At 34.3% G+C, this 12,698-nt stretch overlaps 1 protein-coding gene across 2 annotated transcripts; it reads left to right on the top strand.

Annotated features, from left to right (window-relative positions):
• Positions 1-316: 316 nt before the first annotated feature.
• Positions 317-1,578, top strand: LOC26528932 (vesicle-associated membrane protein-associated protein A). Of its 2 annotated transcripts, none has more exons than XM_023175686.2 (2): positions 317-1,065; positions 1,139-1,578. In XM_023175686.2, exons 1-2 carry the CDS (start codon positions 498-500, stop codon positions 1,201-1,203), a joined length of 633 nt encoding a protein of 210 aa, XP_023031454.1. In that variant the 5' UTR covers positions 317-497; the 3' UTR covers positions 1,204-1,578. The 2 variants fall into 2 exon arrangements, with proteins under 2 accessions (XP_023031454.1, XP_046866690.1); XM_047010734.1 differs by having other exon boundaries at positions 1,127-1,578.
• Positions 1,579-12,698: the final 11,120 nt, after the last annotated feature.

Genomic DNA, 12,698 nt, shown 5'->3' with positions numbered 1-12,698 from the left:
TTTGACAATTTCAATCTTCATCATCATCATCCTCATCATCGTCGTCATTCTTATTGTATGGATGGCCAGAAATATTTGCCAGTGCAATGGATTATAAATGAATGGACCTTGTGATGGGTCATTCGGAAGGATGGACGGGGCAGTTGCCAGTGTCCGGCATTTGCTAATGGTAATGCGTGATGATGGTCAGCGAGTGAATTGACATGAAACTGAAAACGAACGAGGCACAGGCCATAAAGGCAAAAAAACATTGCTTTCGAATTTAACTCGACAATATCGATTGGTGACGCACACTGCAGAAGGGGTGAGGGGGGAAGCAGACGATTCAACAGTCAAGCATCATATGCATATGCTGTCAAAACTATTCCAATTGCTGGCATATTTCCGACAGAATTTCCATTCGATTTTTCCCTTCGATTTCATACATTGGGTAGAACTTTTGCCAGTGTGCATGTGAATTTGCGTGTGAAAGTTACCAGTCAAAATCAATTTCAACAATGGAATCACGTAGATTGAGCCTGCTTATCATCAGACCACAAATGTTGACCTTTCATGCCCCATATAGACGCATTCAGAGACGTTTGCTGACACTACTGAATCCCACGTCGAGCAAATTTATCTTTAAGGTGAGATCCAATGCGAATAGGCATTATAATGTCAGTCCCTATTGCGGTTCAATTGATGCCTATGCCACCAGTGAGATTCAAGTAGAGTTAGGTTTCTTTGACTTCCAAAGCAATCAGCTGTATCGTCATCGATTTGTCATTCAATGGGCGAAATCACCAAAAGAAGACCTTCCACTGGGCAAGGAGATCTTAAGTTTATTTAAAAATATTCCACAATCAGAGTTGGATTCTGTACGTATACCAATACATTTGAATGAATTTGGTACACCTGTGTCCCAATCGGAATGGGATCTATTGGGACTGGTTATGGACGAGAGACTAGAACTACGCGCTCTCTGTCCAAATTGTGAGGATCCCGATAGGCCTAAACGGGCTAAAAGGCGAAAAATTTGTCGCAAAATTTGCAAAATTCTACTTATAATGGGCACCATAGTGGGAGGTGAGTTATGGGGGTGGCATGTATACATATATATATATTTTTCGATTATCAATTAAAGTAGTTTTGTTTTTAGTGTATTTCCTACGTCACAAAATTTATGAATTTATCAAAATTGAAACTGATGATATCGAATTGTGAATGAAAAGAAGGTGTGCTATATCTATATAGGCGAATGCATCAGCAAGTAGACAAAATGATTCCAATTCAAAAACCGAAGACATGAGTTTGCACCTGTAATAGCTGCTGCCCTCTCCAACAAATAGGAGAAGGAGGAGTGACAGGGTCAGTTCCCTTTTCGCCTTAATTGGTGGCAACACTTCATTACGCCACACACACAAACACACATACACAGAATCTCTCTTTTACGGAAACGAGTGTGTGAGGTGAACGTTGATTAGGTGGTTTTTGATTTAGATGCGGTTGCAATTTAGTGTCGCGCCCACAAACACAAAACAAACCGACCACAAACACAACAATAACAATGCAATAAATGGTAGTGCACTTTGATTTTGATTATCGCGGCTTGATTGTAAATGACCTGGTTAGCCTTAAAAGCCACACCCACATAAACACTCGAACATGTATATCCTGAGACTCAATGGATTTCATTAAGCGAATATTTAGTGTGGCAAATGGACGAGGTTAAAGGTAAATTACTAAAGAAATGTTTCTCCTTTGCCTTAGATTATTATGGTAGGCAATTAGCGGTTAAATAATGTTATTGAAGTGGTAAACTGTCAGTCTTTGTAATGGTTAATAATTAGTTGTTGCAAAAGGACCTGAATTAGCCAAAGGAACTCATCAGCCCAAACACCAAACGATAATTGGCATGAGTTTGAGTCAACTGACATTGACATGACTATATTCAGGGTCCTGCCATTAAAATAACATCTTGATATGTGCAAAGAGTTTGTAATCTTTTTAATGATAAAACGCCAAAAAATGTTTAAAATTCTTTTCAATAGAAACAAAATCATCAGACTGACATGGGTTGGCAATGTTTCCGGTCATAAATTACCCTCATTCGGGAGGATACTAAGCCTTTTAGCGATTAATTGCAGGGAACAGAGCAAAAACATGCAAATGGCTAATCAGGACACACACCAATGAGATACTGTCTACTGATGAGCATTACGAAATCAACGAAACTCAATCAGTGGGGATCAATTAGCATGTTGTGGACGACTGTCACATAAAAGCAAAAGAAAAGGTTTGGCGAACCAACTCTGTGGACATTTTTATGCCATGCACTTGATACTATAAATCCATTTTTATGGCTTTCCATTACGCTGGGCAGTCAGCCTTGCTCTGGTAACCCATTTTCACATTGTATGTGTATGTACCTTTGCACTTCCTTTGTCTCTCTCTCTCACTCTCGCTCTGTCTTTGTGGTATGCCGTTTGTTTTCTCTTTTACACACCCACTCATTTCGCCGCCTGTCACCAATACTCATGACTTATGGCCTTTTCTTTTTGTTTCTTCTTAACCCGTTACGCACAAGGAAAAGGCAAAAAGTAAGAGGAAATGCATTCATCTTTGGAAGCCAGGACTTGGCTTCATTTGCTTTTGGCCAGGATGTGCATTGCTCCCACCACTTTTTCTGTGCCTCACCTTGACTCGTTCGAGTGTTTTTCTTTTTAATACCCTATACTCTCAGAATGGCAGGATAAAGCAAGATCGAACTCTAAGATATGAATTTCTCTACCATTTTTTATTTATTTTACCAATAAATATGGAAATATTGAAAAAACAAAAAGACATTTTCAACTTTGTTTATAGCTAACCAAAAATGTCAAAGGGTATATCAAAGTCGATAACTTGTATTGCCCTTGGGATATTTTTCTTGATGGTTTACCCCTTTAACATTCTTTGCTTCCTTTTAATGAGTTGCAAGGCAAAGCGATGATGGAACGTTTGCCATGAGGGGAATACGGAAATCAAGGTGTGTCAAAGGAGTTCAAAGTGAAGGAGTGCAAAAACAGAAGCGTGTGCATGTTGTGGAACTTTGGCAGCTGCATAAACCTTTGAGCCTGATGCCTGATGGGATAATTTTTACATACTCTTTACCATTTACACAATGAAAATTTAATCAAATTTAAGTTTCATTTGAAAATGAAAGTCTTTTAATGGCTACAATTATTTCTACAGAATTATTAACACATTTTTTCTTTTACACATTTAAGAAAAAAATTTACCATTGATGTAGCTTTGAATTATTATTATTATTACATTCTACCATTCCATTAGGCGATATTAAAAAAATGTTAATTCATTTGTAAAATGCTTCATTAAAATGAACTTTGCAAAAAAATTCATAAAACAATTTTTAATATAAATTCTACCAGTCTTTATTAAAACATCACAAAACTGAAAATTTGAAAAATGTTAATTTAATAGCTGTACACATAAGTACGTGTATTTGTTATTTTTCGTTTTTATAATATTTCCCATTTATTCTTTAAATTTTTTTTGGTCTTTCTGATTTAGAGACAATGTCATTTTTTAACATAGAGTAAACGTTACGAATGTTGAATTCAAAAAAAAAAATAACAATTATCGTAATAGCTACATAATTTGAACCTTTTTTATACATACTTACATCTGGTATATATGAATTTGTGGCTATTTTGATTAAGATCTTATACAAGTTATTGATTTGTAAAGGAAAAAAAAATAATTGTGAGCGAGATATTTTCGAACCATCTTCTAAATACCATGTATGTTCATGGGAACAAATATTCATGACATTTAAAAATTTTATTACAAATTTATTTACTAATTTGAGATTTAACGCAAAGGGTTTGTCTTATGCTAAATACTTAACAAATTAAATATAGTTTTTAAGTTTTTTAAGTCCCTTGTCTTTTAATTCGTTGTATAACACTATTCAATTATGAGTAGTGCGTTCTTTAATCTGTGAAATGCAAAACAAGATCCCAAATTCTAATGTGTTCTAAGACCAAAAGCTGAAGGCCATTAGTAAGTTACTAAATCATGACCTCTCGCGAGTTCAGACAACCATAACTACCTGTTTGTCTGTCTCTATTTTCTTTACAGTTTCTTAATTTTCAGAATCGAATGCAACTGATCATCTATAGCTAGTTATATGTACAATGAATCTTCTGTCTGATCTATATCATGTAACTTCCTAGGACAAGATCTAAAGCTTCGACTATGTACATATATTCAATGGTAATTATTATATTTTATTATATTTAGCTTAAAGGTAGCTATACAAACTTCACATTTTATACTTATTATATGTCTTTTGAGCTGAGATATTACATTATGTTGTTACACTTCAATTGCTGATAAACCAAATACATATATGAAGGCAACTGATTGTAATTATTAAACCAGTCTATAACAAAGCTTCTTTATACGAAATGTTAAACTATTAAAATTCCTGCCAACATATGGTCAGGGTATATAAACTGCGATATAGCTAAAATGAAATTCTTATTATTTTTTTTTTGTTTACATACTGCCTGCATGAGAATTCCCATTGAGTGTGCATACACAGTTGCATTTCAAAGTGATATAAAATGTCATGTCAAATGTAAATTATAGCACTTAAAAATACACACAGATGGTGTGTATGTGGTGTGCCAAACAAAAAAAAAAGGAACACTGCAAAAAACAAAAGAAAAAAAAAATTGATATGCATACATGATGGAAGGGTGAATAAAATCACTTCACATCAAGTGACTGACAGCGGCTTACGCATCGCTAAATATTAAAGTGGCAATGAATACAAATTGTGTCCTCAAAAGCTTCACAATCGAGTTTTTTTCCCATGACTCTCTTTCTCTCTCGCTCTGTCTCTCTTTTGCCTTAATTCCTTTCCTGTTGTCCTTTGGCTAACCACATGACAATTGACCATGTGTCCTGCAGAAACGAAGGAAACAAAAAGAGATAGAAGAGTTTGACCCATTTAAAAATGTAAACCAATTGGCAATGGAAAAACTTAAAGCATACAACTTGATGCAAAAACAAAAAAAACTTACCAACTTAAGTGATTTTAAGTTAGTTAATTGGATCAACTATATTCTATGTCGTCCATCAGTATATATACAGCTACTCTGATACGGTAATATCGTATAGGAAAACTTTCTCGTTAGATAGAGGCAGAAGAAAAGTTTTAGTTTCAACTAACAGCTGCTTCTTTTGCTAAATATAGCAACAAGGGAAGTTTCTTCAACAAGCATCTGCCTTCAAGTTCAATGTCTGAGACAGAATTTTGCCTTAAAGCTTTAATAGCTTGGCCAAAATGGCCAATTAATTCTAAGTAATCTCATAATTCCACTTGAATGATTTGAAAATTCCACACAATTCGCAAATTAAATTTCAAGTGTCCATTGCATGTCAAGTGCAATTTTCATGAAAATCGACATAAACCATGAAAAATTACTAGGAAAAAAACTCGCTGTCAAGTGGACAGAATTGCCTTCAAAAAAAAAAAAAGAAAACAAAAAACAAGAAAAGAACAGTAAAAGAAAAAAAATGGTTGTCCTTGAGCCAAATCAAATATTTGACAGGTTGAAAGAAGAAAATGCAAGAAATTGAGAGAAAATTTTTGAAATATTTTGGAACAGAGGCAGAATTGTAAACAGGGGATGAGGGCAAGGGAAATTACGACTATCCATTACTAAGAATGTAAATAATAGATACGTTAATTTTTTGTCGCCTTGTAAAGCATAAAGTGGAACATTTTGAATATATTTAAAAACGTTAATATTTTAGGCATGTGACTGGCTAATGAAATATATTCAATATTTTTTTTTCACTTGGTATATCCCAAACTTTTTCTTTGCTCTTTTTAAGTTTCATCATTTTAAATAAAATCAGTATACAATTTTTTATTTTTATTGTTGGCAAGTGTATATCATCTTCGGCGTTTTTTTAAATTCGACTTCTTTTTTGCTATTTTGGTTGATTTTTTTCTGTTTTTCCCCCACAAATTAAACCATCAAATCATTAATCTCCTTCAGGCCAAGAATAGAAATTCGATTGCTAGAAAAAAGAAAATTGAAATTCAATTGTTTTTTTTGCTCTCGAGTCTGAAGTTTTCCTTTTCGTGTGCTGTTTATGATTTAAATAAATTTAGAGATTCAAGAGAGAGAGAGAGAGAGAGAGAGAGTGAGAAAACTATCAAGTATTTTCACAAGAGAAAAGTTTATGCCTTCGACACTGCCAACGCTTCAATTGCTATTGCTAATGGGTTTTGAGTTAAATATTTTGTATGTATCTCAATTATAAAAATGAGTTGCTAAAATTTCTTGCACAACTTTGAGACTGGCAGCCAGAAAAAGCGAAAATACGTTTTATATTGTATAAGCGAAAATTTTGTGGCAAAAACAGAACTTAACGACATTTTAATTTATGTTACTTTTGTGTAGGTGTGACGGGCGAAATGAAAAGTGTGCTTAAGTTGGCCCGTGTTAAGCAAAATTGCAGGAAGTGGAACAATTATATTTTTGCCCGAACGAAACTTAAATGCCTAAAAGCAAAAATGGCTTCATTTTTTTTGGTTTCTTTTTGTGGCTGACATTCAAATCGAGTTGTTGGCTCACCTTAAAGTCGAAGTAGTCGTCTTGCAGCGAAAGGTTAAAAGTGGGCATGGCAACATCGATTATACAAATAAGTAGAAAACTGTGAGTTGAAATGGGAGCACACGCATTGCAGGGACAACTGACTTTGCCATTGTATTAGTATTCCATGTTATAATGTTTGGTTTATGTTTCGTATACGCATCGTTGCCAACTGCATTAAAATGTTGCATACCTTGGGGGGGACTAAGCCAAATGGCTGCAACATCAGCAAAAACAACAAGTCCTTCCCCTAGCCCCGAAAAAATAGGTAAAACGAAACGAAAAAGAAAATAAATTGTGTTTTCTTGCCGCTGCACTTAATAATTATAATTTATGCAAGAGTCAACAATTGTGTAGCGCCCAAAAACTATGCCACACACAAACACAAAAGGTGCCCGCTCGCCCAGGTGCTGCAAACAGTCACGGGGAATGGGAAGTGGGGAGTGGGGCGTGGGGCAAAGTGCAGAGAAAAGAAAGTAGAGTTAGGTGGGCTGCTGCTTGCCAGGGACACTAGTAAAGTTTTTGCTCAAGTAAATTTGCATAGTTTGTTTTTTTAATTACACCTAAAAGCGAACAGGGAAATTTTCGTTGGACTGAGTAGAGAGACAGGCTAAAAGAGGATGACTGTAACACAGGATGCAGCTTCAATTATCCTTGAAGTAGGCTTGGGCAATTGCAATGTGAGATTCAAATGCTGATTGCCATCGAGAGAGAAAGAGAAAGGGCGAGACCATACATGTCTATTTTACACTGTGGAAAAAATTGAAGCAACTCACAACGAACTTTCTCTACCATTTGGTTACATTTTCATCAGTGTCTCACTTGCTGGCAATTCCTCACCATATTGTTGGCGGCAGTCATTTTGGTGGACTAATCCTAAAGAGCTTTAGAGTTGATGGACTTCAATAAATTTTGGCAGACAAAGTCAATGAGGTTTGTGTTGTGGTATTGTATATGCGGTTGTCTCTCATTCGCTGGCAGACTGTGTTCCCTTGTGTCCATTACAATGCTAGCACTTCAACCACAGCCGCAGGTTCACAAGCAGTCTGCCATGGACTGGGCAATCTGACATCACCCACACCAAGCCATCACCACACCACCACCTCTTCCTCTTTCTTCTCTCCAAAAACCCAATTGACACATGTTGCAGTTAACATGGGGACAAGAGGTAAAGTGGAAGTGTTAGTGCCACTGGCATTGCCCATAGAGAGACAGAGAGAGAGGGTGGGAAAGTGGTAGCGGCATTTGCGAATGAAATTGGTGTGTTGTGCTGTATTCTGCGTATTTACTGTGCAAAGTGATTTGCCATTATGCTGTTGCCCAACCTTAACCCCCCACCCCTCAGCCCATCTCTACTGAGTCCTCCTCATCTTGTTGTGCACAATCTCATTTCACCTTTGCCATTCGCTGTCTTTGGCACTTTGATCATTTGCCATTTTGCCTGTTTGCGTTTTAATTAACTTACATAAGCTTAATGAACTCTCCAGACCGAGTCTCAAGTAGCCATCTCTCGGGGGGCCATTGGCTGTGGCATGGAGGCATTCGACCTGAGGCAAGGGAGTGGAAGGGCCAATACCTTTGCCAAGACATCGACACCTTGTTATTGTTTCTTTTTAGCTCAGTTTACAGTTAATTGTTATTGTTATACCTATGGATGTTGTCGTTGCTGTTGTTGTTTTTATTACTGTTGTGGTGTCTTAGGTATTAGAGGTTGTCAAACACCTTGGCCATAAAGCTTAGGGCACCAAATAATCGGCTTAACCGTTTATCTCTTGATTCTCAAATGATGTCGATTTCTGACGTCTAAATGGGTACTCTTTGGTTTGGGTTTAAACGAAATGAAAACACAAAAACATTTTGTGGTTAGCCACAATGTCTTAGGACAATTATTTATTTTCCATTAGAGTTTCTATTCATATATTTCATTGTATCCTTACTTGTTATTAATAAGTTAATTGCTTTTTCTTTAATCTATATTGGCTGATTTGGCAATTCCTGAAAACTGTTTTTGGATAACTTCAAGTTTGCTCTTTTTGAAATCATATTTTATAAAATTTTCTGAAATATATGTACTTGAAATAACATGTCATACCCATTAAGATATGCCAATATATATTAAATTCTTTTTTACAAAAAATCCGTATCCAATCTTATTAAATTTTATTACCAAAACCCAATCATAAAAGGCTTTTTTTTGTATTTTAATATAATTCTATAACTATAATTAACTGTTTAAAGAAAAACCCCTTTTGCACTTGCAAAGAACTTTCTTACTTTGGTTATATGATTTTACCTACTGTGACTTCTGATAAAATTTCTTTAATGAGAAAAATCAGCCAAAAGAAATATTTAAAATATTATATTTATAACTTTTTAATTGAAAAACTTGCAAATCAAGTCTAAACTGGGACTAGCGTTTATTTTATTTACAAAAAAAGGCATAAAATTGCCCATTTTGTCCCTCTCTTTTAGGGGAAATTTGGTGAGTATGCGTTAAGCTGGGAAAACTCTCATAAATTACCTTTCGCTGACATAGCTAGCAGCTTATTATATGTTTGTATGTGTGAGTCCTTTTTTACCGGTTTGTTTATCTTATATACAGATATATGAGCATGGAATTTGGGCGAGATTTTTGTTTTTGGAGATTGCCGGCAAAAATAAAGTAAAAAAAGTGCGTCCCGCAAGAAAAAAAATCGGATTATTTGTATATATATGTATATATATATGTCTATATAACCTAAGCTGTCAATTCATAGTTTGTGTGTAAGCCCTTGGGGTATATTGGTCTGGGATAGCAGACTACAAATATTTGCAAAAGCTTCTATTTGTCCAATAAATATTCTGCAATGTTTATCTAAGCAAGTAAATTTGAAACATTTTTGAATAAAGCTTAAATTTATACGATTACCATTAAATCGTTGGTAAAGTTAGAGAATATTTCATTTAATCAATAGCTAAATTAGCACATAATTTATAATCAAAACAAGCCCATAACGCCTAACATACAAATTAACACATAATTCAAATACACACAGATAGAACATCTAATTAAATGTCAGTTTCCAATTCTGGCATATGTCGAAAAGGAAAACATTAAAAAATGTATGCTTTTTTAATTGGAATACAGTTTAAAAATGATTGATAATCACTTTAACATAAATTTATTGACATTACTCAACTATTATGCACGAGCAATGTAAAAAATAAATTTTAGACAATTTGTTGTACCTAAAATAAAATGCAAATATTTAAATTTAAATTCATAAATCAATATTCCAGAGGAACATTCTGCAATTAATATATTTAGTTCTTTAATGACAATAATTCAAATGTGTTTTTTTTCTTTTTAATATCCAATGAGCCATAATTCAATTTGGGTGCCTCTGGCAACCTAATAACCCAGTGAAGAACCAAACAGAGAGATAGTACATAAAACATAAATCAACATTCATTTGCAGAATGGTCAAAGCACTGATAATATCTGTGTAGATGCTTACTTGGAAAAGCAAAAAAAAAACCTATACATAAAACAAATATACAACTCAAAGAGTCATCGCCACTATGTGGGCCACATATGGCTCATGGAGAAGAAGGAGGCGGGGTGCCTATTGTTGGGTGGAGGGGAGAAGCAGCCATAGAAATGGCCAGGCCGCAGAATGAAACCAGCTTGAAACACATACAAACCCCAACAAATGCGGCAAAAAAAAAAAGATATTTAGTTTAGTTTAGAAAACTGCAGAATGCAAAATGCAACCAATGTGCCAATTTACCACACTCACGATGCCTCATACCCGCATCTGTTCAACCCAAGCCACCGCTGCCGCTAACGCTTTCATCAGCCATCATTCGACCAATGGTAAAACAATTAAAAAATTCGTGTCAAAATACGGGCAAGAATTTTAAGTGCATTTCAAGGTTTCGGTTTTACGCAATGTGGCACAACAATTACATAAGATGGAAGAGTAGAGAGAGAGAGAGACAGAGGAGAGGGAAAGATTTTAAGGGAGGGAAGACAAGCTCATTTAGTGTACAATTCATTTTAAATTATATGCTCGACACTCTACAAATAAAAAGTCTGAATTTAATTAATTGCATTTCTCTTTGCCGGCAAATGTACTTAATTATAATTTGCATTTAAATTTGGCGCCACTTTTCGGTTCATTAATTTCGCCAGATCGTAAATATTATGGGTGACCTGTAACCACACTCCAAACAAAAAGCAGACATTAAATGCCCGAGGGCAGAGTAAAAATAAACAACAAAACAAAAACGAGGTAGAAGAAAACCCATAACAAGCCTAAAATAATATTACGTATAAGCACTGGAGCTTCATAAATGTTTTTCAAAGCAATTTTTTTTTCCTTTGGTTACATTTGATTTTGCCAAAGGCAAAAAAAAAGGGGGAAGATTTGTGAAAAAAAGGCGTTTTATTTAACTTTTTTTGATTCACGTCATAATCTTATTAATTAGCAATTGCCTTTAAATGATACCGACTTCTCTATCTGCTATTCTCCTTATTTCTCAATCAATCTTTTCCTCTTGAATAGAAAGTTTATTGACATGCCTAGCACATGTCACTCACTCACACATGACACTTGACTTCAAATGTGTGCAGATTGGCAGACAAGCTTCATTCCTATCATCAGCATCTGATGTTAAAGGCTTCAGCTATAAACAGACCATGCCAGCAAGGCTCAGACTAGACATTGCAAGAGCTATTCTTGCTACTCTTCAAGTGCAACTCAACCAGTTCGATTTGTTTTTTATTTTCATACCCTGTAAGCTGTTCAAGGGTTGCATAAAAGGTACTAAAAATACCCATCAATTGTTCTATATTAACGATATTGAAGATTAATAGAACAAAAAAAAATAATTTCTTAGATGGAAAGCGGATAATATACCATTGGAAACACCAGTTGATGATTTTTAGTACAGAGTATCACAAAGTCGTTGTCCCAAATTGTTTACGCGATATTTTCTGTTTGCTTGGGTTTGTTTTGTCTACAAATTGTGTGTATGTAGGTAGGTTTATACATGTCTGTGTACATACTTATATGTATGATTTTATATATATTAAATCTAAACATTTGTCAATACATATCAAGCTAGACAACTTATGGATGTCAAAGAGTTTTTGTAAATTGATTTGATTTAAATGGGGGCATTTTTTTTATTCTGCTTTAAATACCCATTATATGTTTTATTCACACATGAAATCTTTAAATGTTTTGGAAATGAACCATTAAAATGCAAAATAATCATTGAACGCCAATGAAATAAATGCCTTAAAATTATTCAAATGACATTTTTTAATTACTATTATTTTTGTGTAGCAAAATTAGAGCTTTGCTTTTATACCCTATATGTAAATGATGCCTAATCGAGATTAGGAACTATTTGGTATTCGTAAAAGTTCTTAAAATCAATCTATTTCCCAATGACAGAACCAAATTGTTAATGAAAAAATATCTTTTATTTTTCATTAAAAATAATTTTTCCGTTAGTAAAAATCTTTATACTGGGAATTTCGATGTCGATGCTAAAATTGTTGCTTACTTTTTGCATTTGCAAATATCTATATTAAACATGGCAAAGTCTAGTCCAATGTGTATTGCAAAATAATATTTCTGATCACAAGTGGGTTAATGGTTATTTAAGAGGATTACAACTAAATATTAAATAAAGTTCAAAAATGTTAAAGTTTGTTATTATAGTTTTATCATTGATGTTGTAATTTGCAAAAGTTTGTCATAAATTTTCACGTTTATAACTTCTCAGCTTGACAACTTTTCACCTGTGAATGGATAACTTTCTGATTTATTATAGTCACGTAAGTCATACATACACATACATATGTACCTATACATATGTAAGTATGATAAGAAAAATAAAGAATAACGGATAACTTGCAGACAACTTTAATATTCATGACGAAATACCTATCAGACATCAGTGACTTTTACATTCGTCTGACAGTCAGTCTTCTGCCAAAGAAAAAAAAAAAGTGAATCAAAAATTTATTTGAAGAGATTTAAATGATGT

The sequence above is a fragment of the Drosophila willistoni genome (genome assembly GCF_018902025.1).
Source record: "Drosophila willistoni isolate 14030-0811.24 chromosome 2R unlocalized genomic scaffold, UCI_dwil_1.1 Seg167, whole genome shotgun sequence".
Lineage (NCBI taxonomy): Eukaryota > Metazoa > Arthropoda > Insecta > Diptera > Drosophilidae > Drosophila > Drosophila willistoni.
The sequence above is the reverse complement of the archived record's forward strand: the minus strand, read 5'-3'. Positions and strand labels throughout refer to the sequence as shown.

What these genes read in the sequence shown, in the direction of transcription:
- LOC26528932 (XM_047010734.1), top strand. Translation starts at nt 498, where the DNA reads ATGGAATCACGTAGATTGAGCCTGCTTATCATCAGACCACAAATGTTG. An exon ending in AATGGGCACCATAGTGGGAG is followed by an intron (nt 1,066 to 1,126) that starts GTGAGTTATGGG and finishes CAATTAAAGTAG; the next exon opens with TTTTGTTTTTAGTGTATTTC.